This window comes from Agelaius phoeniceus, chromosome Z, assembly GCF_051311805.1.
Source record: "Agelaius phoeniceus isolate bAgePho1 chromosome Z, bAgePho1.hap1, whole genome shotgun sequence".
Taxonomy (NCBI): Eukaryota; Metazoa; Chordata; class Aves; order Passeriformes; family Icteridae; genus Agelaius; species Agelaius phoeniceus.
Window position 1 is genome coordinate 58,025,662 of NC_135303.1, and position 27,874 is coordinate 58,053,535.

A 27,874-nucleotide genomic window follows, 5' to 3' on the forward strand; every position below is an offset into this window, starting at 1 on the left:
GGGGGAGCGTGTGGGGGGGTGAGTGCGTGTGTGTGCATGTGTGTGTGTGTGTGTGCATGTGCGCGCGCGCGCGTGTGTGTGTGTGTGTGTGGTCTCTTCCTAATTTATTTGCACTTCAACCCACTGGGATCAAGCTGCAATCCCTGTAGGCAAAAGAAGATTAGGGAAAGCGACTGACTGTTTTTTCCCAGACACAGAAGGGAAAGCGACTTCTCAAGTACCGCAAGTTTTTCTGGCCACTGTACAAATTGTTCCTTAGTATGGAGAGTTTCCAAAAGACCTAATTAGCAACTCGCTACAAACATTTCTTTGCATTAGCTAATGATCCGGCTACACTTGTAAGCAAACAGTACCAACATATCTAATCAATGCAGAAAACCAACAGAATGCCTATTAAACATCTGGATGCAATTTTCTAGTTAGACTTAGAACAAAATGAAAACATATGCAGGTTTCTTTGATCTATGCCTCAACAAAGAAACTGTCGATAAAAAAAACACACTGGCCAGTCAATGTGTCATTTTCATAAAGCCCGGTCATTTCTTTTCAAATGTTCCCAGTTTAATTTTTTTGGTTTCCTGCAATCTCTAATTTTACCATATTGTGTGAAGCCAAAAGGGATTCTTTGGATCTGATTCTATTTGAGGTTTTACTGCTGCATGATCTGCTACTGACTTGTTTTTTTTTTTAATTCAGCTCAGGGATTTTTTTAAGGGTGAAGGAATGGGGGAAGTGAATACAGTCATAATGGTAAAATGACCTAGTGCAACTTTTTGAACATTCTTGCCTACAAGGAAAGCTACTAATTAAAAAGAAATCAAATTACCAAGAGGGTATGCAATGGCTATTAGCCAAAAGACAGCAAATAATTAGAAATGTAATTGCTTTACCCTGTTCACATCATTTGCACTTCACAAATAAATGAATATTTAAAAAGTGATACTGTTTTTCATGTCCTTATAATAATTACTATTCTTTCAACTGTATAGAAAGTCACTACTATACCACATGTACTGTATGATTCAGGGTTTTTTTCTATTTCACCTGCACCACATTAAAAAACAAACAAACCAAACCCCCAAAAAACCAAACCAAACCCTGAAACATGCAAACCAAATAGAACAATCCCCATGCTCATTAACACATGCATGTTTCTCTTTCAGTTGAAAATCCAGTGATCTATCTAAAACTTCGAAAGTATAAACTCCACTGAATTCTAGAATTGCTTCCTCTATTGGCTTGCTCTCATGACATAGAGAGTAGAAGAGTGGGACAAATCACACTAAATTGTTTACTGCCCACCTGCAGCTAGCACCTAGTGATTAACATCATCAACATCTTTGTTTTATGTGCCAGTTTGCACAAAGTTAAAAAATATTGCTCATAAAAAGTACTGTGAACAGTGAAGAAAAAAATAATAAACAGTGCATTAAACAGAACATTATGGTTTCACTAAAGAATGGATGCTACCTCTGAAACCTTTTCAGTACATTTAACCTACATTTTGGATCCAAGTGTGCTTTTTTTCACCCAAAGCTCCAACTGCTTCCAGTGTGAATTTTCAGTAGTCAGTTTAGGATTAGGCCCTTTGCTTTATGAGGTAAGAAGATAACACTAAAATTTTTACAGTAAAAAACAACTGATTTCAAGCAACAGAGTAAAATGGATGACTGGACAGATTGGTTGGGGGGGGTTAATACTGAAGGAGATATTTTTATTTTTGAAACATGAGACAGACACTTAAAACAAGTATTTTTAATCCAGTTGGAGAATTGTGTAGAGTATATAAAGCATTGTGGCAGAATGATCTGGTATAAAATGCTACCTACTTGAATACAACATGCCTAGCCATATTTCGCTGTCTTTCTATGGTGTAAATAGTGAATATTGCTATGGAATGAGAATGTTCAGTTTCCTGGTATTCATCCAGATTTATACCCATCCAACAAAAATAATATTTTTATGCATTAATGAGCTAGTGATGATGCATTATAATTAGTTAAACATCAGATCATGTTGGTTGTTATTCCTGCTATGTAATGTCAGTAGCTCTCATTTGAAAAAAAACCCAGCGCATTTGATTCTACTTCTGCTTGTACAGCTCTTCTATCTCAAATACAATGAGTAAGATCCAAAATGCCCTTAAGTGTCTGATTCCAGAATCAAAGCAGGTTAAAAGCACTTACTAATAAGAACCAGGAAAACAGAGCTTTTCTCTCTCTGTTAAAACATGCCTTTGACGTTTTAGTGTTGACAAATACAGGTAACGAGACATTTCAAGTTTCATGTAGGTGAGCAATTAAGAAAAAACCAAACCCCTTTTGTTTATGTTCCAAAACACAGTGTTGTTTTAATGTCATATCTGTCAATATCTCATGAACAACTTGTGCCAGCAGGTTAGGCAAAGTACAACAAAAGTTAGGTAAGTGTTACATTATATAGACTCCATAGCTACTAGGTACACACACAAAGTATATAATCATGGTTTTCATTTTTATGGCACCTTTCATCTGAAGATCTAAGTACTTTAATAAGCATTAAGTAATTAAGCTTTCCATTGCCATGAACAGAGCACAAGTTGGCTAGTCCAAGACAACAAGGGAAGAGATGGGAAACAGAATGCAAGATTTTAAGGTTTGCTTATGCAGGTGGAACACCAGACAAGTTTACATTCCTGTCCTGGGAACCACAATCTATCAAAGCTCACTACCAAGGGTATTTTGTGTCATCTCTTAGAAACCAGTAAAAGCCCACATTTATTTATATGTTCACCAGGATGCACGCACATATGCACATAAACAGAAATACACGTGTTTCTATACACCTATGTGTACCTATAGGTGTCTATGTACACCTATAGGTACAGACCCCATTACACACAGACATATACACATATGCAGATGTGCACAGAGACACAGATGTATCATTGCTCATTGACAAAACTCTGCAGTGCTGGAATGAAGTCCAAACTTTTCACTGCAGAAGACAGAGAGAGTTTCACTCCCTTTTGTGTTGGATGTTTTAAAGTAAAAAATACAGAATATTTTGGGAATAATAATGGAAAATTATCACTCTGAATGAGTAAAGCTTTGATATTGCAAAACATTAAATTTCCTATCAAATATAAAACAAAGACTGCTCTTTCTTTAGGATACAAGATGAAGTGCAATACAATTCTAAGGAAGTAATCTGTATCTAGTAAAGACTAGTGAGGAATTATAAGAAAATGCAAACTGTAACATTACCCTTACCATGTTTAAATGATGCGGTTCAACATTCTAAGACCTCTTTTATTAGGTAGCACACAAGTATTTACCAACAGCAAAAGTGTGTATTAACGGACTGTTTTAAGTCAAAAGGTATTTCACACTTCATTGTGGAATTCTGCTATGAATAAGGTGCTTGTTAATAGAGGATATGTTTTGAAGTGTACTTCCCACTGCAAGCTATGTCACCATTTGTCATCTCCTCAGCAAGCACACACAGTCTGTGGAATTTGTTTGACCCTCATCTATCTCAAGTGGGCCTATAAACTAAAGTTATTGACAGTTTTCCTCTATCAAGCCCCTCTTAAAAAGAAGCCAGTTTTCTCCAAAGGACAACTTCCGTCTTATCAGAGGGTCATTCCAACCAGCTCAGCGATTGGCGTGCCCTGAGCCGCACAAGCACGTGGGAGGGCTTATCTTTCCGAACCTCGGCGTGTCCGTGGCGCACTGTTAGCAGGTGCCATGGCCCCGCCACCGCCGTCTGGCGAACGAGGCGGGACCGTGCGCCCGACCCGCCCGCCGCACTTTGAGCGCGCGTCACCGTGCCGTGCGGGGCCGGGGAGCGCTGCGGACAGTGCGCGGGGCGGGCGGTGTGCGGTGTGCCCTGTGCGGTGTGCGGTGCAGTGTGCGGTGTGCCCGGTGCGGTGTGCGGTGTGCCCTGTGCGGTGTGCCTGGTGCGGTGTGCGGTGTGCCCGGTGCAGTGTGCGGTGTGCCCTGTGCGGTGTGCCCGGTGCAGTGTGCGGTGTGCCCTGTGCAGTGTGCGGTGTGCCCTGTGCGGTGTGCGGTGTAGTGTGTAGTGCGCTGTGCGGTGTGCCCTGTGCGGTGTGCCCGGTGCAGTGTGCAGTGTGCCCTGTCCGGTGTGCGGTGTGCGGTGTGCCCTGTGCAGTGTGCCCTGTCCGGTGTGCGGTGTGCCCTGTGCGGTGTGCCCGGTGCGGTGTGCCCTGTGCGGTGTCCGGTGTGCCCTGTCCGGTGTGCCCTGTGCGGTGTGCGGTGTGCCCTGTGCGGTGTGCCCTGTCCGGTGTGCGGTGTGCCCTGTGCGGTGTGCCCTGTGCGGTGTGCCCGGTGCGGTGTGTACTGTGCGGTGTGCCCTGTGCGGTGTCCGGTGTGCCCTGTCCGGTGTGCGGTGTGCCCTGTGCGGTGTGCCCTGTGCGGTGTCCGGTGTGCCCTGTGCGGTGTGCCCTGTGCGGTGTGCGGGCGCTGCCTGCGCCGGCCGGGGCCGCCCGGCGGCTCCGGCGGAGGCGCCGCGCGCAGGCGCCGCGCGCCCGCCGCCGCAGCCCCGCCCGCCCGCCCGCGCGGACCCCACGTTACTTTGATGGACAGCTCGGCCGCCCGCTCTCCTTCCCGCCGACCTTCCCCGCCCCCCCGCGGCGCCGCGCGCCCCGCGCGCTCCCATTGGCCGGCTCCGAGCGCTCGCGCCGCTCCGCCACACAAACGCTTCCCAGCCAAAGCCGAGAGGCGGCGCGATTCCGCCGTGCGCCATTGGGCCGCGGGGCCGCGGCGCGTCACGGGCCCACGTTGGCGGCGGGGCCGGTGATTGGGCGGCCGCCCCCCCTCGCGGCGGCGTGGGCGGGGCCGCGCGGCTGGTTAGCCGGCGGAGTGTGAAACCGCGTGCTAATGTAAGCGGCGCGGGCGAGCGCGGCGTGTCCAGCTCGGCCGCAGCCGCGCTCAGGTCCCGCCGAGCGCCGCCCGCCAGGCCGCCGCCTCGGCTTCCCCTTGCCCTTGGCCGGCACGGAGGGGACGGGGCAAAGGAAGCCGGTGGTGTTCCCGTACGGTCGGGTTCGGATTTTTCAGCTAGGGGGAACTTTATATCCCGGGTCGACGAGGAGCGGCGGGCCACCGCGGAGGAGAGCGAGGATGAGGATGATGCTGCTGATGTCGCCGCGATGTATCGCTCTTGGAGGGCTCTGGTGAGACGCGCAGCTCCCAGATCCGCGCCCGCCTGTAAGAGGCTGTAGTGGTGCTGTTGCACGAAGGAGCTTCCCGTCTGCTTTAAACCTCAAACGGACGCTTTCATCTCTATTTTATTTTTTTTTTTCAATCTTCCCCAACGGGGCTGGTTGCCTGGACGCTAAGGCCAGCGAGCATCTTGAGGGGTTTGCTTTCCTTTTGTCCTAGGGACTTCTCTGCAACTAACGGAAGAGTCTGCGCTGCGTGTGTGGTACCCCTTCCTCTGCCCTCCAGCGTTTCGTGCATGTGCTATTGGAGCTGCTCCGATCGGCGACGGCTGTGCAAGAAACCCCCGCCCGCCTCCTTCCTCCTTCTCCTGCCTTCCTCTCTTGTTCATCGCTCTGTCTTGCCGGTGGTTTGTCCCCTGCGCCGACGCCTGCGAGCAACGCGTCCCTGCCTGGAGACTTTCTTTCGCCCTCCTCGGCTTGCGACGGTCCCGCCGCGGACACTGCGATCCGCTCCCTCCAGCTGTATTTTCCCCTTTTGACAAGGGGCAGAAGAGGAGAGAGGAGTCGCCTCCGCCTGGGATTTCCGGCCTTACAATCGCATCGACCACTTGCGAGCCCGTGAAGGGGATTATTCGCCACCTCTGAGGGGCGGCTGTAGCCTGCCCCTGCGCCCCGTCGAGTCGCGTCCCGCCGCACCCGGGCGTTGCGGGCGCCGCCCGCCGGTCGAAGCGCGGCCGAAAGAGCGCCCGGCGCTGGTGACCGTCCCAAGCGCGGCCCGTACGCCTTTCCCGGCCACCTTCAGCCCTCCTTGGAACAACAGCAACAAAGGACGCCGCGGCTGGGGAATGTCCCCGCAGCGGGGGCACTAAGTCGCGCCTCGCCCCGCTGCTGCCCGCGGCGGCGGAGGGAAGGCGGTCGGCGGGTGTCGCCGCTCCTGTCCCCTTGGCGCACCGGGTGTGAAGCCGGGGCAGGGCAGGGAGTCTCGCTGAGAGAGCCGCGCTGTGAGGGAGACCCGCCGCGGCCGGAGCCATGTTCCCCCAGAGCCGGCACCCCGTAAGTACGGCTTGGACGGCCGCTCCGCGGGTCCGGGGCGCGGGGCGAGGGCCGGGCGGTCCGGAGCGCACCTCCAGCTCGCTTGCTCGGCTGGAGCTGGGGCGTGACGGGGGGAGGGAGAGGAAGGCGCCCTCACAAGTTAATTCTCTCCGGGGTCGGCAGGCTCATCCTGCCTGCCGGAGCGGCCCCCAATACTTTTATTGCGTGGGCAACTTACTCGCCTTGGGCAGGACGGCGGGGAGTCGCCGCCGGGCCAGGCAGCATCTGCCGAACACAGCGCCCGGAATGGGGCTGGCTGTGCCTCCGCGGCGGGGGTCGGCGGGGAGGAGCCGGCACTTCCCGCTTTCGTGTAGACGGCGGCGGCAGGAGCGGGTGGGTCGGAGCCGGAGCGCGGTTAACCTCGGCCCCACCGCAGATGAGGGACGGGAAGGTGGGTAACAAGTGCGCAGCGCCCGGGGCGGGGGCGGGGGCGGGCCGGGCCGGGCGCTCTCTCCATCCCTCTGGCCCGGCCGCGATGGACAGCGCCGCCTCCTCTTGCCCGCGGGGCGTCCGCGCAGTGTCTGAAGTGCATCTTTCTCCCGTGCCGCCACGGCGCCAGACCCCGCACCAGGCTGCGGGCCAGCCTTTCAAATTCACCATCCCGGAGTCGCTGGACCGCATCAAAGAAGAGTTCCAGTTCCTCCAGGCGCAGTACCACAGGTGAGTGCCGGCGGGCCGCCCCGGGACCAGGGACTGCGGGACCCGGAGTAGCCCCGGCCGGGCGCGGGGGGCTGCAGCGAACGGGCGCGTCCAGGCGGTGGCGTGCGGCGTCGCGGCAGAGCCCCGCCGAGGGACCCCGGCGGGCCGGGAGGGAGCGCGGGCAGCCCCGGCCCGCGGGCTTCCGGGTGCACGGGGCGCCAACGGGGAGACAGCCCTGCCCTGGACGGGCCCGTGCTCCCCGGGCAGCTGCGGAAGCTGAACTGTCGAAACTGGAGCGTGCGGCACCTCTGCGCGTTGAAAAAATGCAGTGTGTCATGGGAACCCGTATGTGGAGGGGTCACTTCGGTGTATCCCGGGAAGACCTGCGCCAGTTCTGTGGCACAGCGCGTTAAGGCGGTTACTTCTCATGTTTGTTCATTTGTGTGTGGTGTTAATGCAAATATTAATAAAATGCCAGCGTCCTGTGGTTAAGAGCCTGGGAGGACGGTTAAAATACACAAGTACTCAGAGTAGTAACACAAAGTTTACCATAACCCATGGAAGTTGCGGCATGCACTCCTCGTTGCTGCTCTTCCCTTCCGAAATTCTTTGTGGGTGTGTGCTTGCCGCTGAGGTCCTTTCAGAGATTTAGGGTACAGGTTCTTTTTGATCCTGGTCATCTGGTGTCAAGGATCATTAATCTTCGCTGATTTTGTACTTACGTGCACCTGGAACATTTGGAGAGAAGTAAAAGCTTTACAGGTTTTCCAGTCAGAAATTGCTTGGTTTTAGTTATGCTTCCTCTTCCTTTACCTATGATACTGTAGTCTTAACTTGCTTAAGCCATTTATTGCTTAAGAAATACAATGTAAACTCTAAGCATCTGGCTTTGTACTTGTGAGTGAAACGTACTGCTTGCACGCTAATTGTTCCACAGGATGCTCGCAAGTATCATTAAAAAAAAATCAGTTTGATAGAAAAGGAAACGTTGAGGCTCAGTGAAAGTAGTCAGAATCATATCACAGTTTGTGATGAGACATGCAAATGCAACTTAACTTTTGTTTATGAAAACAAAAATGGAAAAGAAACTTGCTAGTAAATGATAGTCAGACTTACCAGTTTTCAAGAACTGGGCAAGGTAACATTTGCTAGAATGTATTTAAGGTAAGAATTATACTGAAGTTATAATTGTAAATGTGAGTGGTGTTACTTGACAGTCATTTACTAAATGCTGTATAGAAAAAAATGCCTCTATTTTTATCTTTTTACTCCTGAGAAGTACTTATGGGAAATTCAGACCCTATTCTAACTTGTAAGTTGCAGCACTTCATAGCAGCTCTTTGTCAAAGTATGAAGAGTGGATATGTTTAGGTTCTGTAGACAGTTCAGGCCTCATACAGCACCCATGAAATGTTCTTTAAATTTCTTCTTTGGCCTTTTTATTTCAAGTATGATTAAGTCTTTCTATGTTGAAAGTCAGTTTATGAGGTTTTTTTTTAATTAGCAGCTTCTGTCAAAATACAAATAGGGAGGGTAGATGCCAAAAAAACAACGTGTTACATTAAAGCGTGATCTATTTTGTAGCCTTAAATTGGAATGTGAGAAACTGGCAAGCGAAAAGACGGAAATGCAGAGGCATTATGTGATGGTAAGTATATTTGTTTTTATCTCTGTTTCAGAAAATATCTCCTAATACAATGTAAGTCAGTATAAGAAAATAATGTATGTTCATTTATTTGCAGTACTATGAAATGTCGTATGGATTAAACATTGAAATGCACAAACAGGTAAGACATTTTGTTTTCTAAGCTGCAAAATCTGGAGTCTGTCTGGTGCATTTAAGTGTAGCTGTGCTGTTTGTGCTCAGATGACGGTATCATCTGAATCAATAGCCTGATTAGTAGACCTTTGCCTACCTCCTGTCAGATGAGGTGTAGATTAGGTTGAGCAGCAATACCTTTTTTGGTATTGGTTCTGAAAAACTTTGGCATAAATAGGAAAGGTGTTGTATCTTTGGTTGTAAAAAAGCAGTTCAGTACTTTATAAATTTGAGGGTTTTTTGGGTTGGGTTTTTTTTGTTTGTTTGTTTTGTTTCTGGTAGAGGTGCTGACATGTAGAACTGATCCTGTGTCTGTGTAGCATATGTAGTCATAGTTACTCAAATCCCTGCCTTGTAAAGGTATGAAGAGATTAGTGACTTGGAAAGCTCTAGTTATGACTGAGTTTGCAAGTTCCCATAAAATTCACACTTATGGCCACTATAATGGTGAATAAAAAGAGTATTGAACTGGAACAAGACACTAAGGACCTCATAAGAGAAGAAAAGCTAAATGATTGCACAGCCCAGAGGACCCTCAATTGAGTAGTCATTGTCTGCCAAATAAAGCATTAATGGCAGGGTGTAAGTATTCTGTAGATATGCTGACATTCACTTTTTCATCAAGATGCTAGTACAATAAGTCTTTCAGAAATCGATGGCCTCTTAAAAAAATTATCATTAGATGAAGTTGCACAGTTGGACACATTTCAAAGTGCAACAATACAATTCTTTCTTGATGTGTATGTGCTATTTCATCTAAAACTCTTGTTTCATTAAATTAAAGAGCATGGCTGACCGGCTAGGGCGCAGCGAAGAAATTGATTAGTTCAGGCTTCAGATCTTCAGTATATTCAAAGACATTCATTAAGCAAGTGAATTACGGAGTTGAGTTTAGCTTTTGTAACTCTGAACTCTTTGAATTTTTTTTTGTTGTTTGTTTTGTTTTCCCCTGAAAATGCCATATTTGGTAGGGTGGCATTGTAATTCCATGATAGCTTTCTATCTGCAAATCTGGGTAGGTATTCTTTAGGGTTTTGGAGGGTGTTTGCTTGTTTCAATTCAAAATGCCATTAAAGAAGTCGTATTATGACAACCTTTTTTTTTTTTTTAATAATGAATCAAATAACCAGATGGAACAGCAAGCTTAGTATTTGACTTGGTTCTGTACTGTAGCCTAACAAATTTTCTTTTAGAAGAATGTTGGTTTTTCTGTGAGGTGACTTTTCATAGCTTTGTGATTTTGAGATTTTTTTTTTTGCATTTTTTCTCTTCAACAATTTCTTGGCATATTGTAACCTATGAGGAAGCCAGTATCTTTATAGGAAGATCATTTGCTGCAAAATGGATGTCATTTTCAGGAGCTCTTTGAAGAGAATGTGTGATTTCAGTTAGTGTACTAGGAATTAACTTTAGGTAAAATCAATTAAACCCACAGGATTAAAGTGGGTGAGAACTAAGGTTCCCACTTTGACCTTAACATATGTATAAAGGTTTAATGTCCTATATGTACGGCAATTAGAATTATGTACCCAGTAGGCGGTGATACTTCGGAAGCTTTTAAGATTTACGACAGAGCATTATATCTATGTTAGTTGTAGCTGGGGAGAGTAGTGCACACTTACTCTGTGCATGCTGTTAAGAAAATAATAGGCTTTTGAAGATATAAATACATTTCTTTGGATGTGAGTCTCAGATACTATGCTTTTACATGTTAAGTAATTCTAATTTCTGGTAAAAGTAGCACCCTCATGTTAAAGGCTATTGATTTAGATTCCTGCAGTGAGGATGCCAAATGGTGTTGCAGTTCAGTATGTAGGTGGCCTTAGATTACAGGAAGAAAAAAAACCAAAAAAACCCAAAACAAAACAAAAAAAAAGCACCCCAAAAAAAAACAAAAAAAACCAAACAAAAAACCAAAAACAAAAAAAAACCAAAAAACTAACAATGACATTCTTCTCTGAATTTCCACTGCTAACGATAAGTTCTGAGGAGGCTTTTGACAGATAGTAATCATAATTCTTATTAAATGGTGACGTCTACCCCCAAGGGTGTAGCCAGGCTCAAATTGATGCTTTTTGCTGGCTGATCACCAGCATGGCCTAAGTGCTCATTATGTTGTAGAAAGGGCCTTTGGAGCTCTCATTACGTTTGACAGGAATTCTCTCTAGGGGGAAACTGGGCATTAGCTAGACTCCTGACAGGCTGAAATTATTCCTGCTTTATGGCTTATAACCAAATGCTAGCAAGGCATCATCAGGGGACACGAAAAATTGTCATTTCTGACAACATCTTTGTTACTGGAAAATGCAGTGATGGGGAAACTTTCCAGTGAACAAGCTTTTACATTTTTAAGGTCTTCCTCCTGTTTGGATGCTGTACTTGCTCTGTGTGAAGCTCTTCAGACTGCTTGGGCTGCTGTTTGAAAAACAAAATTACACTGCAGCCGAGCTTATTTATGGAGTGTGGTGTGTACATCACTGTTAAAGTACAGTCACTTAGATAAAATGAAGGACTTGCAGTTAGCCTGCATGTAAATGAGTTTGAGTTCTTGTACTGATGGATATGTGTCAGCAGTTCTGTTTTTGTTTAATTTAATAATCTGTTATAATTTAACTAAACTAAAGTTAATCAAGACTTGAATGTTGTTATAAATGGACTTAACTGATGTGAACTTTGCATACACAAACAGCAGAGCTTTTCACTTGAATATGTTGTATTTAAATCCAGAAATGGCCACAGAAGGGCTTCCCACTCAAATCTAGCTTTGGCCCTTTGCAGTGCTTAACTGCGTGATGTGTGCTTAAATCAAGGTGCTGCTGTGTTTCAACCTGGTGGCTGAAAAGTGGTCAGGAAATAATCTTTTTGCCACATTTGTATCTGGTTTAGATTTGGTTTTGTTTGTTTCCTTCTTTTTCTGCATAGGTTTTTAAACTTTAATTTAAGAATTCCAGAGATTTTTTTTTTAATTAAGAGCATGTTTTATGTACACACCTACACTGTGTTTGTAGAAATTATTTTAAGGTGAATAGTTACTGACCTACTACTGATAAGTTTTGCATATCTGAAACAGAAACAACCACCTGAGGATTTGTTTAGGTAGGATGTGGTTTGATTTAGATGTTGTGTTCATATGTGTCACGATAGAATGAATAAGAACATTGTGTGGTCTTCAGTTTCTTTTCTGTGTTATGCTGTCCAAGTGAGATTTTCCCCAATGTGACATCTGTGGCTGGCAAAGCAGATGAATCAACTGCTAGTGCCAAGATGAATAGTTGGTTGGGTGTTAAAAATCCTGCTGTACTTAGAGTTGCTGCCCTTGGCTCCTAGGGCACTGTGTCTTTATTTTCGCCAGCTCTGCTTGTCATCTTCTGTCATAAGTCAGAAGATAAGGTTTCCTGTGCATTTAATGTCTGGATTGGTTAGGTGCAAGATTATCTTTTGTTCATTGGCAGGCAGCCACAGGAAAAAAAAAAATTCAGCAGTGCTGAACCGAGTGCTAGACTTATAAACTACTGCAGTGTCTGGGTTTCTGCTATCCCAACAGTTACAGCGAGGTTTCCTTCTCTTTGGGTGGGTCTTTTTGATTTCTGTGACCTGCCTGGAGGCAGACCTGTCATTCAGTAGCTTGCCTGTTGTAGAAAAGTACACAAACTCCAAAGCTGCATTGTGTTAACCAGTTGTAGAGGAGTTACATGTCTGTTTTATCCTGGACTGTTCTGTGGAATCATTTCTAATGCTTCATGGCAAAGGACAAAGTCTTCTAATGATATCTCATTAGAACATCAGTCTTCAGGAGAGGGTTAAACAGGAGGGAATTAAGGAGCTTAGTTAGCTCTCTGCAGCTCTTGAGTAGGATGGCTTTGCTGTTGAAAGGGATTTAAAGATAAATTAATTTTCCTCTTTTTTTCCTACATTTTAATTATTGGAACGAAAAACTCCTTAAGGTTTTGGTGGTGTGCAATGAATGTTTCAAGAACATTTTACAGTTGGCACAGCCACAAAAGACTTGCAAAAACTGTTTTTATTTAAAAGAGAAAATGGTAGGCTTGATTGTGACAGTATTTTTCTCTGAAAAAATTGTACTTATTCTACAAATATTTGGTTTCTAAATGAGTACAGTTGTGTCAGCAGCCTAGCTATTTCAACCACAAATAGAGTTGCCAGTTTTAAAGAGGAGAAAAGACTCAAGTAATTACCTCAACTTTTGTGACTTTTGAACCATGTTTCAAGCTTGAGGCCAACATTATTGTGCAGGAGTTATCTGACAGATTCAGGGCACTGTGAAGTACATCTGCATGTGGCTTTCACATAACCATATTGTCAGATACCATCTATTATGTCAGCTCCATATAGAACTTAATTTGAAAGCATGTCAGAGTGTAAACACTGTACATATGTTAAATAGGGCCTGATCATCTCTCATTTTAGACTTAGTCTACCAGACTTCAGGTTCTTCACGGAGCCAGAGTGGGGAACACTATTCCTACCAGCTATATTGTTACATTTCCCTTGCATTGCTGGAGCTTGCATTGCAACGTCTGTTGCTGTAGTTTGTGTGTCTGTTCAGTTGGAGGGAAGGAAAAAAAGTGCTGGTAACTTTCGGGGTTGGGGGAAGAGTAGGAGGGGAAATGCTTTCTGAACGTGCAATATCCTTTTGTCACAACAGATTATGTGGGGAAAGCTTAATGGTTTTCCTCCTTCTGCTGGTTGTTATACAAAATCAAGCTGAGCATCTTGTCCCTCTCTACCTGAGTGTTTGCAGCAAAATGCTAAAATTGCAGCATCTCCTATGCAAAATGGAAAATTAGGATCCTTTACACTTGATAGATCACCACTGGCATACAGTAAAAGCCTTTAAAACCAATTTTGGATCAACTGGCACTTACCAGAAGACTGCACAGTACCTACTTTAAACATTATAACAGCTTTGAATGGAACTAATGAAATTTTCAACTTGGGGTAAGATTTAGGGACATCTAATGGCAATTATGTCAAACATTACTATTGTTACTTTCAGCATCACACTTAGTTGGATTCTTAAGTGTAGTTATTTGAACAATAGTTGCTTACATAGTTCCTCCCAGAAAGGGGGAAAACAAAGGCAGGGAGAATTCATAGTTTTGTCCGCATTTAATTGTCAAAACAACTAGTTTAACAGATTAGTCCTTATGATTACTTGGAAGCTACGACTTTTGAAGTTCTTGCAAGTTGATCCCATAGTCAAGCTGAATTTGCAACCTGTGTTCTTGTAAGTATCAAATTTCTACCTAAACAGTTTTTTGGAGGTAATATTGCATGACATGTCAGGGCAACACTTTCTAGTGTTTGACCTGCCCTTATTGTGGAGAATTTTGTCCTCCACCAACGGGGAGTTTACCTTTCCGCACTGCTAACCATTGTGTGCCTTTTGTTCTTCTATTGTGCACCCATGAGAAGGAGCTGACATAGTCCTCTCCATAATCACTTCTTTTTCAGCAATGAGGTCTTGTCTACCCATTAATCCCCTTCTTCCTGAAGCTGATCAAATATATTTTCTTCCTAGTATGATGTGTGTTCTGATTGCCTGATCATCTTACTGGTGGCACTTAGAGACTTGCTCCAGTTTACCAGCATCTTCCTTCTTGCCAAACAAGGGGGACAGAAAGGAGAATTGTTTCAATCAGCCAGTTGGTTACAGTCATTCTCCTGTGTCCTCACATGAGGTGTAGCCTCCATCAGCACATGAGTGTGGGGCTGATGCATATTCAACTTGTTCTCCAGTGCCCTTCTCTGCAAAACCGCTTTCTAGTGTGTTTACACTATTGCTGAGCTGTTGTGGGGAGAAAGTTGTTCCAGATTTAGGACAACCCCCCCACCTTTGTTTGCTTTGAACCTGGTTTCCACTTTATTAGATGGTCACTGCTTTTCAGGACAGAAGCTGTTGATGCCTAGCTGTGTTTTCAATGGAGCCAAAGTGTTGTATCTCTTGCAGCCCATCTGTGTTGACTCCTTTTAAGGTTGGGCAGTCTCAGCTTAAACAGTTGTGAAGCTTTTTTGATCACTTATTTTTCACTCAACCTTTTTGAATTTTTAACTTAGACTTTTGAAAAGGGGAACTAGAGCTATATGCAGCTCTCAGGATGCTGGTGAATGAGAGATTTGTATTATCACCTTTTTCTGTTTTCTGGATGGTTTTTGTTTGGGTTTTATTTTAATTTTTATTTCTTTTTCAGTTAAATTTCCAAGTTTTTCCTTTTCACTGCCATGAAATGCTTAATTGCTGGAGACTTGTTTCACATTTGAGTTCTTGCTCGTGAATGATAATTGTAAGCTCAGGGACCATCATTTTACATGGCTAGGGATGTCCACTCCTAGTGTATGTAAAACTTGTTTATGTACAATTGTTTCATTGCCCATTTACTCTTACAAGGTCTCTTTGCAATTCTTTACCCATTGCTTTTACTTTCTTATGGAAAAAATAATGCATTTCTATTTCCTTGAAGCCTTTGTGTTTACTTTTTTTCTAATTCTTTTATGGAGCAATTCTTTTTATGGAGCAAGTTTTCTTACTCGCCACTTGCTGTCTTTTCCACGCTGTGCTGCTGATCATATTAGTAAAACAGATTGCAGCAAAGGCCCCTGCGAAACTCCACTAGAGAACTGTTTCTGGCATAGTGCTGGAGGTGATTGAAAAGTGGATTAGAGCTTGCTGAAATTGAGTTTAATCTTAACCGAACTCTAGTTAAATCAGGTTAGACTTAAAAATCGGTTATTTCCTGAGGTTGTCTCTTTTAAGAAAGAAGCCCTAGTGCTGCACAAACAAACGAAAACCTCCAACAAAACAAAAATTTTAAATGCTACAACCTTGTGAAATAATGCTGTAAGCCTTTTTTGATTCCAATTTCCCTTGAAAGTATTTTGATTGTATTTTCAAGTTGGAGATTTTAATATTGTTTCCATAGGTTTATATGAATCTTGACAGCATCCAGGTGGGCTGTTTGGGTTTCTTTTGTTTTGAGTGTTGAGTCTTATTTCAGTTGTTAGCAAGCCTACTTATAAAATACACTTTCTAGTATGGGGAAATCAGTTCAGGAAATTGTTTGGTGAGTGTCCCTGAATTTTTTTATAATGATAATACTCTGTCTAATGAGAAATTGCAGAGTGTATTAGAAGTGTCTAGTCACTAAGTGGAGATTGGCGAAGTTGCTCCCGCCTTTTCTTTATGTTCTTCAGAACATTTGTTCTTTGTGAACAAAGTAGCACTGATGATTAAATTACAGATTTAAGTTCTGTGAGGGGTGTTAGGTAAACTTTGTGTCAGGGCTGTCTGTCTGAAAGTATTTGGTACTTCATACATGATCTGAACAGCTAACTAGCCTTTTTGGCTATATGATAATAAAACAGAAGACTGAGGTTAAATCGTGTTTTGATTAAAGACTTCTTAGTTTGTTTAGGTTTTTGGATTTTTTTGTCCCCCTCCCTCAGCAACATGGATGTTCTCTTTTTTCTGTTTGGTCTTTTTTTTTTTTTCTTTGTCTTGAAGCTTTTTGATGTTTGTGTAAACAGTTGGTCCAAGCAACTTACTTGTAAGGTGACCAGTCACTGTATTGACACAAGAACAGACACAATAGAAAACTGCATTAGGAGGCAAGCCGTTGGGATTTGCAGTAAATATATTACAGAACACAAGTGCATTGCCGATACTGCTTGTTTAGCAGTTTGCAAGGGCAATGGTAGTATAGATTTTTGAATTAGAAGGGAAGGACTGATCTTTCTGTGTGCTGAAACATCTAGTTGATGGCTGAGGATAAAATTGATTTAGAGAACAAAATGCTGCCATCTCTACTTGTGCCATTTTAAAGTCTTCTATGGATTAGCAAGCAAAAACAAAGGATAGCTTTCATTTTGGAGAATGGGAACAGGAATGGGTATGCTTGCTGACCTGCATCTTGATAAGACATTAAGTCTATGAGAACCTGCTTTTGTTAGCTCAAGAAAAAGAAAGGATGTCTGAAACTGGGTGGTTTTTATGATCTGTGGAAATCTGCCTATTTATGAATTTTTTTTTAAGCGTTCTAAACCCCTTGAGATGCCATGCTCTCTGCTTCAAGACATGATTATCTCAACTTCAAGTACAGAAATTTGAATTAAGCTGGGGAGAAAGGATGAAAACCCTACACTTTCTTGGAAAAAATTACTTACAAAAAGATCATTATTTTGCTCCATCAGTTCCTATTTACAAAAAAGTTTTTCATTTCACTAAAAAAAAGGTAAAACATTCATCTTTCTTTAAGGTGCAAGGATGTAAGGTCATTCTGAATTTCTATTGTTGTAAAATATTGTTGTAAAATTTCTATTGTTGTAAAATGGCTGGTTATAAGATTTCCAGCCATTACTTTTCAGACAGTAAACTAGTCTAGCTGTCTGTGGCCTCAAATGGTGACTATAAATTGTCAGTTAAACCAAAGCAAAATTTTCAACAATACCCATAGAAAGCTTTTGGGTTGTTTATTCAAACTGAAATATGAACTCTAGAATCACGTCATTAGCAGGGACCTAGTGCCTCCCTGTGTCCTCCTAGCAGGATCAGCTATACCAATGTCATTACTGATAGGATGCTTGTTCCATCTGTTAGCAAAGACTTCAACAGTAGTGGCAACCCTCAAGCTCTTCAGGTAACAGCTTGCTTTTATGTCCTTGCTGTTGAAGTGCTTCTTGAGTTACAGTTTCGTCTTTTCTGTTGTAACTTCAGCTCTTTACCATGCATTTTCTTCACCCTGGATAAGGAGAGCAAATCATTCGCCTGCCTTCCAGAACCGTGCTGCATACCTCTAAAGTCGAGTGTTCATTCTCTGAATGGTGTTGCCCAGCTGAAGTACAGTACTCCAGGGGAGGAAATGCCTTGCTGAGTGGCACAGAAGGCTTACTCAGAATACGGCTTACTGAGGTGGCAGCCTTTTCTGCAACAGCCTGCTATTGACTTATGTTCAACTTCTGATCCTCTGTGACCGAGAGTTTCATTCCTAAGGCCCATTATTTCCTTTTCTTTTATGTTCCTGTCTAGGCATGCTATGGGCCTTTATCCCTGTCCTTTTTACTTTTCAGTCCATTTTTCCATTCACTGTAAAGTGAGTTCTGAAGCTATTCTCTAGCATATTCTGTCTTTCTCAGCTTGAAACTCTTTGCAAATTGAGGATTAGGGTAAATGAAGAGATCTTTATGCTTGTTAGTGGGAAACACTAAAAAATACTGGACTTATCATGAATTGCAGGACTTCTTAGTTTCAAAAAACCCCAAATTATTTTATCCATACCTGGTTTAGTAATCAAGCAGTTTTGTCCTTGTTCCCATGAAATTTTTGGTATGCTGCTAGTGTTCCTAATTGTGCTATGGCTGTCATATTCTTAGCAAAGATGTTAACATCATCTTCTCTCTTATCTGTAATTACTTTACATTTTTGGACTTTGCATAATTCTGATGTTTTTTGCTGAAAAATATTTCGGACCTGTGATTTTTTTATGGCACTCTTGTCTATTAGAATGCAATTTAGATAGTCTTTTTACTATTGTTTCTATTCTGTAAGTAACAGAATATATATAAAAATAATAAAATGGGTAAGGAATTTAGTGTCATGTGCCCAAAGTTTTGCTGAAAGATTTGTGAACCTTTTTCCCTATGCAGTGAAAATATCCATTATGTTCATCTTTTTTGCAAATCCTATGTGGTGGGTAGTTCCACTAGTTACTATCAAAGGAGTTGTCAATCCTTTTAACTTGTTATTCATTAGTGAGTCACCTGATGGCACCTCAAGCATTGATATGAATAAGTGTTTAAATTGTTTTTCTGACTTGATAGATTTTTGAAACTGAACTGTGACTGTACTAAGTATTTTAGTATTTTAAAATGGTGAAACTACATTTAGAGTAGTACATGTGACTTAGTTGATATGCTTACTTTGGTAGTTATTTCTAAGGTCTGATTGTTGCATAATTATTAGATTCCCCCCCACCAATAATTCAGACCCTTGTCTTAATATTTCTCTTTTGTTGGATGGCATACTTATTGTTCTAGTAAATAAATTCTTGTCTTACTGCTGTTACAGTCTTACTTGAATATTGATAAGGACAGAATCCTGACTACAGCTTTGTTATTGACTTGCATACTGTAAATGTATGTGCTTGGTTTGAGGAACTTTATACTCTGATTTTTTAGAAACTGATTCCAGGTACTTCTCCAGCTGTGTAAGAGGTTTGACTTTCTACTGCCATCCCAATCAAGTGGCTCAGTGTAACAAGTACTGAAAAGATATTTGCAGAAATAGGAAGTAGTTTTAAAATAGCATCCTAAACTAAATTAAGAGCTGCTGGTGCTCTTACCTGGTAAGAGGGTAGCAGTTAGGGTTATACTTTTTATGTTCTTTTATCTTTCTGTGCTCTTTGTCTCCTCCTTGTTACTGTGTTGCTCAGTTGTCCAGAGTAAATCAAGTTCTTAGTGACCTTAAAAGTAATACTGCAAAGTGTGCTGGATAATTTTGGAGACCATGCTGCTTACAGAGCACCATAACAACTTGTTAGATGAGAAGAGGGGAACTCATTGATAGCTTATGTTTCTCCCAAAAACCTCTTGGTTCTCCTGATACTTTGGGCTATTCTCCTACTGAATGGATGTCTCCTGTGAGTTTATTTAGCTACCTGATAAAGTGGTCTACCAAGCTGGTCCTTTCCCAGTTTGTATTATAGCAATGTTTTCTGCCTGATTAGTTGTTGAGATGTTTGGCAGGTCTCTAGATGTCTGCAGTATGGTTCAAAGAAATTGTGTCCCAGGAGGCAAAGGTGGCCAAGACCTCTTCTGGATTGGAGTCAGCCATTGATTCTCTCAGCATCTCTTGTAATCTAAATAAAAGTGGGAACTCTGTGTCCTGGAAAACAGCTTGAAAGTAAAACAAAGCTGTGTGCTCACTTAAGAGATTTAAATACTTCTGTGTGTATTTAAGGTTAGCTTAGGCTTGGAAGCTAAACAATGGAACTTAAATTTAGATAAACACACCCTTTGTAGTTGCGAGTGCTTAAGCAAGATGGGTTGAAGTTAGATTAAAGGAGAAATGTGGTAACTGCCCTCTTCAGCCAAGTTTAAGAAGAGTCTTGACATAGTGAAGATATGTGAAAGGAGCACTTCGACATCCTGACAACAGACTCTTTGTTGCCCGTTGGCTCTGTTTCAACAGGACTTACAGCTGTAAATGGGATGGGCAGTTGTGTACAGTGGTTCATTGAGTTACACTCAGCCTCTCTCTATTTTTATAAAGCATTGAAATTAGACATCTGAAATATATCCAGTCACTTTACACTTGAATGGGATCCAAATCTGTAGTAGATATTTGGCAAGTGTAGCTGTTGTCTTATGCATCATATGTAGCTTATGTTTAAATTATTGTGACCTTTCTGTAATTTAAATGAACATCTAAGAGGATTCAGATAAAAGTAGTTTAGGTACTGAATTAAAGCTCTCTAATTTCATTTTGGAAACTATGTAGCATTCAGTATCTTTATAATTTTGAATTTTTATTCTGTTAATATTTCTGCTACTTCTTTTCCCTGTTCCTACTTGCAAAGACTACTACAAAAGTGGTCGTTTGGTTTTTTTATTGCTAAAGATTTTTCATCCCAGTCTTCTGGGATTTTAATATCATTTTGTGGGTGACTGATCTCACAACTAAAATGAGTAGTACTAATATGGGGCAGAAGGAAAATGTATTTATTAATTACATGTCATGCTAAACTGAAGTTTATGCCCAAAATACAGAGATTATTTTTGTTGCTGAAATGAATGCTACCCATTGCTTCTTGTCAGATTGAATATCAAGTATCTGTTGAGAGTAAACCTTCTCACTCCCTCCTATTGGTGAGAGTATTAGTGATGACAGTGTTTATAATTTTAAATACAGTTGGAAGGCCGACTTCCGCAATTTGTCACAGGTTGGTTAATACAGCAGTAAAAGGGGAGATGGATGTGGCTACTTGTGCAAGTCTATTACTCAGGAGGCCTGTAAATTTGATTGGCTGCTGCAGTTCTTCCAGAATCATTGGATTTGAGAGCAATAGAAAGATAAGATATCCAATTACCCAAATGATTTGCAGGGTTAGCCAACGTTGTCATGGAAACGCAAGTTGGAACAAATTAAATTTTAAGCAATAAAATAATCTTAAAGCACGTCTGGGAACAAGAAAATTTGGCAGTGGCACTTACCTGAATTGAATCTTAGCTTGACACGCTGTTGTTTGACATTGATATACTGTGGGGCCTAAACTTTTAAATGGCATGTTGCCTTTATTTTTATTTTTTTCTTTTGCAGCCGTCGCCAAAATGGAATGTAGTGTATTAATTTTAAATAAAAGGGCATTCATAATATATGCATATCTCTGTGCTCAACCTGGATTCAATAACATGAACAGCAAAGTTCACAGAATGCTAGCCTTAATAATTTGAAACTTTTGAGTGTTTAGGTTTTGAGATTTAATTATAATTCCAACATCCCCTCATCCCCTGAATTCTTAGCAACTAATTTTTGGAGATGCTGGAGTCTTGCTATAGCAAGTACTAACAAAGCATGCAGAAAGCTAAGTACAGTGAAATACAGAAAGCTAAGCACAGTGAAATACTTTTTTTTTCTGTAATTGCTCTCTGAATGTGTCTGCTTCCTCTTGTCTTTGAAGATTTTGATCACAAAAAGAATAAAGGCTTTGTTATTTAAGTGCACTGCTTGTTTCAATGATTCTGTTGGAAAAATTAAAACACTAAATAGATATTAAACTTTAACACAAGACTAAAATATACAGTTTCTTACTGCATTTCACATGTCTTTGGGCATTTGAATGAGTTCTGCCTTGCAGCAGGAATTAAAAAAAAATGGTCAAGCATGTCCCAGAAAGAGGAGTTTTATTCACATGCCTTATAGACAGATGGAGAAGAAAACTGGGCTGAGGTCAAGCCATTTCCAGCATTCTCATAGGCTTCGATTTTCTTCTCATCCCCACCACAGATAATCTCAAATGATTCAGTAATGACCAAAAGTGCAACGTTGACCTTTCCTCCCCAGTGGATTACTGTGTTACATGCTGTAAATGGCAGGAAGTCCATTTTGTCCTTCCAGGAGGAGTTCAGTGTTGTACTTGGCTTTCTAATTCCTTAAAGTGTAAGCAGAGGCAGAATGCTTAAGAATTACCTTATAAAGCTTTTGTGAATGTGTTTTAACAGTTTATTCCTTTGTGTGCATTAAAAGCCGATTCTCTGATTCTTTTGCTTGAAGGGAATAAATTAGGACATGCTTCTTTGGTATTATCAGAACATTGATGGTTTTTGCTTTAGTTTTAATTGTTGTTCCTAAACTGTATTTTTCTGAATTTATTACAAATTTTACTTGCAAAATTGGATCAAAATAATGTCATATATAAAAATGTAAAAAATAAGAATACTTCAGAACTGGTGATAGATCAGATCTAAAAGCACTGCTCTAACTTTGTGATACTGGAAGTTCAGTGCAGGAATTAATAACAATCTTCTGACATAAAATGGACATTTTTAGCTAAGCTTTGCTTTGTAAAATAGAATCTGGGCAGCTTTGATGAGCCTAAGCCATAATAATGGAGCAGCTGTTGCAGGGCAAGTGATTGCTAAAACTGAAATGTTGTAAGATTTAATTTTTGTCTTAAATCACCACGGATCCTATAGCTGAAGTTAGTACTGGGATATGCATTGGTAGACACTGATTGGAGCAAACCCACAATTACTCCCCTTGAAACCTCTGAAGCTGAAAGGGGATTAACTAATTCTCCTCAGAGAAAGTCTGTGTTCTTCACTCAGAAGTTAAACTGCTGGTTCCCATAAGCTAGGGCTTCTTACACAGAGCTAAAATACACATGGGTGTTTGTTATGCCATGAAATAGAACTTGAATGCTTGCATTATACTTCCTTTTAATTTCATTGCAAAAATCTGTCCTTTTCAAGAAATTGTGGTGATTTGGGTATGATACCTTATGTGGAGCTTTGGAAAGTACAGGCTATCAAAGTGCAAAATTATCCGGAACAGACCACTGTAAAGGAAAACAGGTCAATACTTTTTTCTAACAATACAGAAGGAAAACAAAATTCAATTCTACAAACAAGCTTAAGTCCATAGTAAAAAGCCTTATTTAAATGATTGTTGTATTTAGTAACTAGCCTGGCTGCTTTGTTCTTTGTCATTATGTTAAGAATTCACTTAACAAGTGTGCAAGACAAACTTAAGTACAAACACTTGAGTTTGGCAATGGTTAGGTCAAAACATGCAAGTCCTTAACTAAATGGAACAGAGGCAAAAAAAAATTATACAAGTGAAGAGAAAAAAATCCATCAGCTAAAGTTAATTTTACAAAATGCAGCTGAATTCCTTCATGTTAATTTTTAATGATACTTCAGAAAGGAGGGTAGCACTTCAGTCAGGGGTCTGACAAGCTAGTCATTTGCAAATAAATCAAAAGACAATCATTACAGCAGCAAGAACCAGTGAATGATGTAGTTTTCTTATTCTTTGATGGGCCTCACACTCAAGTTCTCTATTAAAAATGAATGTATTCAAGAGGCTCTGCATTAAGAACACAAACAATTAGGGGCACTTCAGATGCTTTGCTAAGAGCTGCTGTAGAGCTCAGAGGACTTTCATGAGAGATGCAGACTTCTGTGTCCTGCTTTACCAAGGAGCCACTGAACATGAGCAATTAGTCATGTTTGTCTATGTTTGAGCAGCTTTCTGCAAAGTTTCCTTTGTTTATTCATCCTTAGGACCTCTTTATATGTCTCAAGATGAGCAGTTAGGTAATAGTTACGTTATATTCGAAGGCCTCTAGAAACAGGAGATAAGTACCTTTATTTTAAGACTTTCAAATTCTGAGCACCAGTCTGGGGGCTTATTCTAATGACACCAGTTACTGATGTCTAGTCTTGGTTAAGGAAACTGTCCTTGACTCTTTCAGAAAGGGGTTTTGCTTTCCAGAATGAATGTGTACACACGTACAGGCACGCGTGCATGCATACTCAAGGGTGTTTCATCTTAAAAAGCAAACGTGCATTGTCTATTGAACTGTTGCATTTACATTTAAAGTTACAAATGTTCATTATTTCTCAATTCTGAAGACAACCTCTTGCAACTCTTGATCAGCAAAATTACATAAATTGTGGATTAAAACTTAACTTTGACAAATTGCTAGACAACAAAAATTTTTTTTAACGTGTTTGTGGATGACTTTTTTTACTTAATATTAGAGGGCAGCAAACAGGAGCTGCATGAAATTGCATAGTAGATAAATAGTTTTAAGTACTTAAAACATGTGAAAACTCTTAGACAAACTGCCTTTTAAAGGCAAGCAGACTTTTTATGATTAATAGAACAGTCATTTCAATTTTCAGTGTAGGTGTCTCTTAACTGGCACTTGTAACAACAGCAAGAAATCTCAAAATAGTTTATTTTAGGCATGTACATTTAAGTTTATCTAGCACTGTTGTTGAAGTAAGGTTGCTGTTCACATATGGTCATCAATGATGCCCAGGTTTAGTAAAGACAAACTAAGAAGAATACACTTTTTTTTTTTCCTGTTCTGACACTAAATCAGGTGTGATAATACTTTAACAGAAGATTGGTGTGGAAAGTGGGAAAGTTGATTATGCCTTCATTTTTAGAAAATAAATTAAATATCTAACTGACCTTCATTGGGAGGCAATTATAACCTGATGCACATGATACTGCATTTTAGTCTTACTGTTTGATGTTATGTATAATATGTTATTACAGTGTAGCTCAGATGTTTGGGATTCGGAGCAGAAAAATCCAATAATATGGACAACTTGCATGTTTTACAGACTCTACTAAAAATAGGATTGCATTTTTTTCCTTATAGCAACAATAAGGACATTTACCTTAGAATAGGGTAAATATATAGGCCATTTGTGTGGCCCTTACAGGCCAAATAACTTTGCAGTAGACACCAAGTGAGTTTCTTACTTTATTCCTTCTCTATCCCCTCTTGTCACCTGCTATGATTCATACTTGTTCCTGCCTGAAAAACAAAATTAATCCCATTGGTCTAGGGCAATTAAGTCCTTGGATCCTAAACATCTTAGCTAAACATCAGCCAAACAGATTGCTATGCAACAGACTACCTTTCCACAGCTGATGTACCCTGCTTTCTGGAGAGATATACTAGGTATGTGGAAAAATGCCCATTAGTACATGTGTTTGGTTTCTTTTTTTTCTTTAACATAGAAATGCCAACAGATTTGTTAACAGTTAAGTCTGATAACCAGTAATAGATAAGCTGGTAACTTCCAAGTGTTGACTTTGCTATTATGTATGTAGTCTGAGTACTAAAGGCTGAATATGAAATTATAGATGTTTTATGGTTATGGCCCAGACAGAATGGAGAAGACCGCTGTGGTACTCTGTGAAATGATAGCTGTTTCAGTTGAGAATAGAGATATGTTCACCTTCTTGCAGGGGGCAAAGATTTCCTGTAAAGCAACTGTCACTTCATTGCCCTCAGTTAAGGGAAACCTTTTGATCCTAGGAAGAAGCCATCGCAGAACTTCTTTGGAAGCTTCTGCAAAACTATTTAGTTTGGGTGTGTCAAATATCAGGTTTTGGTCAGGTGGAGTGCTTCATGTCAAGAGAGATGAGGTGTTTTACAGGTCTGGATGCCATCATGTATTTTCCCTGTGTCTGTCAGAGGTTTGGAAGGAGGTGATAAAGTTGCTAATTATGCTTAGGTCCCAAATCACCTGTCTCCTGAGACATAAAGCTAGAGGGTTGATTTTATATCCCAATTAGGATGTGACTGATTTATAAAGAACAACATATCACAACATCTTCTTAAAAACCTCAGGTTTATAGAAAGGTTCAGGAAAAGGTTGGCAGAGAGTTAACAGTTTTAGTCTGACTTAACTGAGTTTATCTTTGCTCAGCTTTAATACATGTGATTTCATAGAAGGCCTGCTTTCATAGTAGTGACTGCTTGTTTCTTCTGTCTTGAAACATTGAAAAAAACCCAACTAACCAAGAAATGTCTTTATGGGTTGATTATATGACAGGGATGGACAGGAGCTTTTCATTGTCTCTTACACATAAGCTGTGTTCTTGTCTAGGTGCTGATTTTGGTTTTGTGCAACTGTGCTACAGTGACTGCAATTGCTGTTTCTAAGGAAGACTGAGGAAATTGTATAAGTAGCTTGAGAGTTAATTATAATAGTGGTTCTGAATTATGGGCAGATGTATGGGTCTGAAAGGCTGTAAACACAGATAACACTGAGTAATGAGAGAAAAAGATCCCTTTACCCCACCAGGAATCCAGGGTTTAGGTTGACATGACAAAATGGGACATACAGAAGTACAAGATATATGAGGTTGTTGAAAGTGGGACTCAAACTCTTTGTCCTGCTGTAATCTCTGTTGATTTCCCTGAAGGATTGTTCTGTTCTATACTGGTTCCTAACCTTGTTCTCCTGCTGTTCATGGTTTCACAAATTCGCTGCTCACAAGATCACATTTTCTGATCTATTTCTTTTTTCTTTGTTTGCATTATTTTAATTCTCTTTCAATATGTATTTTAGAAGTCTGTACTTTTTGTCTCCATTCTTATTCACTTCTGTTTTAGTATTTCTTTTGTATTCCCAATGGTGCATTTCTGTCGTTTTACCTTCTAATAGGCAGATAAAATTGATCAGTAAAGAAGCATTTTTCTTCTACTCCTGCTGCCTGCATATTATGCTGCTTGATAATTTGAGTAATAATAAATCTACCTTTTAAAAGGCTTTATCTTGGAGTTAATGGATTTCAAAAATGCTCTGCTTATTAATGAACTATATGCAAGGACCTGATTCGTGCCTAAATGTGTGTACAGATTAGGTGCTTTAGACGTGGCAGATGTCCTAGAGTAGCTAACAAAATCTCTTTCTATATCTGGGCTTGTATGTTAAGTATTTATATTTGCAGTAGTATGAAAAATGGGTAATATTTTGTTACTTTCTTCACTGTCTGAACTTAATATAATCCTTTATACAAGTTAATATGTCAAACCCGTAAAATGCAATTTTTAATCAAAATACTTTTACTCTGTAGACAGAAATTGCGAAGAGATTGAATACAATTTGTGCACAAGTCATCCCATTTTTGTCTCAGGAAGTAAGTAAAACTGTTCAGCTGTTAAAGTGCGATTATGTTGTTTTTCTGTTTGCAAATTAGCTAGTTTTAAGATGTTAATTTTATCACAATACACAAGTGTAAGGAACATCTGTTATAGCTGAAGTGTGCAAACCCCCTGCTAATTTGATCTAACAAATCTGAGTTCAAACTAGTGACAATGGCTCAGCCTCATTCATTGCCTGAGGAGAGTGGGAGTCTGTAAAATAGTAGCAATACAAGAAAATGCTTTTGTTTCTAATCATGGTGATTGTTTATTAGATATTCAGCTGTCAAGTGTAGATCTAGTGAAATAAGCATGCTTATGTTCTCTACATAATTTATATCAAAGGTGAGTGTTTAGCTACTATGCAAAACACTATATAAATTTTTATACCTGCATTTAGTCTGAATGACTATGATTTTAGCTAGGGCAGCTTTTCCTTGTTTGAAATTTCAGTTGGTTTTGCTATGTAGGCACAGAGTCTATAAATGTTAAAATTGAAACTAATGTAAAGTTGACATTGTCCTGTTGGCTCAATTAAAAATGATTATTCATCTGCCAGACAGCAAATAATGAAGGGACTTAGGGGAAGAGATAAGCTGGCTGCCTTCAGGTCTCTTCTTTCCTTTTGAGCAGGTCAAAAATAGGGCATTGTTACCTTTTACCTGCATGAGATGTCTTGCAATGGGTATTGTGGGCTTCTGCAGACAAACTGGTTATTCAAGTATTTGTGATCCTGGTTTGATATGGTATGGTAATACCTTAACACAAATTCTTCCTTATACCTCTTCTTCTTTCAACAGCATCAGCAACAAGTGGCCCAAGCTGTAGAACGTGCCAAACAAGTGACCATGGCTGAATTGAATGCCATCATCGGGGTACGTGGCCTTCCAGGTCTACCTCCTACAGTGTGTATAACTTGCTTTCATATCTTACTGCTTTGCTATTTTTTTAAAACAAACATAATGTTTTGATTTC

The 27,874-nt window shown here is 41.1% G+C and overlaps 1 protein-coding gene across 3 annotated transcripts in view; it reads left to right on the forward strand.

Annotated features, from left to right (window-relative positions):
* Positions 1-6,073: 6,073 nt before the first annotated feature.
* Positions 6,074-27,874, forward strand: part of LOC129132510 (transducin-like enhancer protein 1) — an 80,217-nt gene continuing 58,416 nt past the window's right edge. The window contains exons 1-6 of one of the 3 annotated variants that reach the window (XM_054651701.2): positions 6,074-6,214; positions 6,813-6,913; positions 8,477-8,540; positions 8,635-8,679; positions 26,833-26,895; positions 27,700-27,804. In XM_054651701.2, the coding sequence (XP_054507676.1) occupies positions 6,191-6,214; positions 6,813-6,913; positions 8,477-8,540; positions 8,635-8,679; positions 26,833-26,895; positions 27,700-27,804 (402 nt within the window). In that variant the 5' untranslated portion in view covers positions 6,074-6,190. Of the gene's footprint in view, positions 6,215-6,358; positions 6,645-6,812; positions 6,914-8,476; positions 8,541-8,634; positions 8,680-26,832; positions 26,896-27,699; positions 27,805-27,874 lie in introns of those variants that run through there. The other 2 variants (XM_054651702.2, XM_077171225.1) reach the window with 2 other exon arrangements.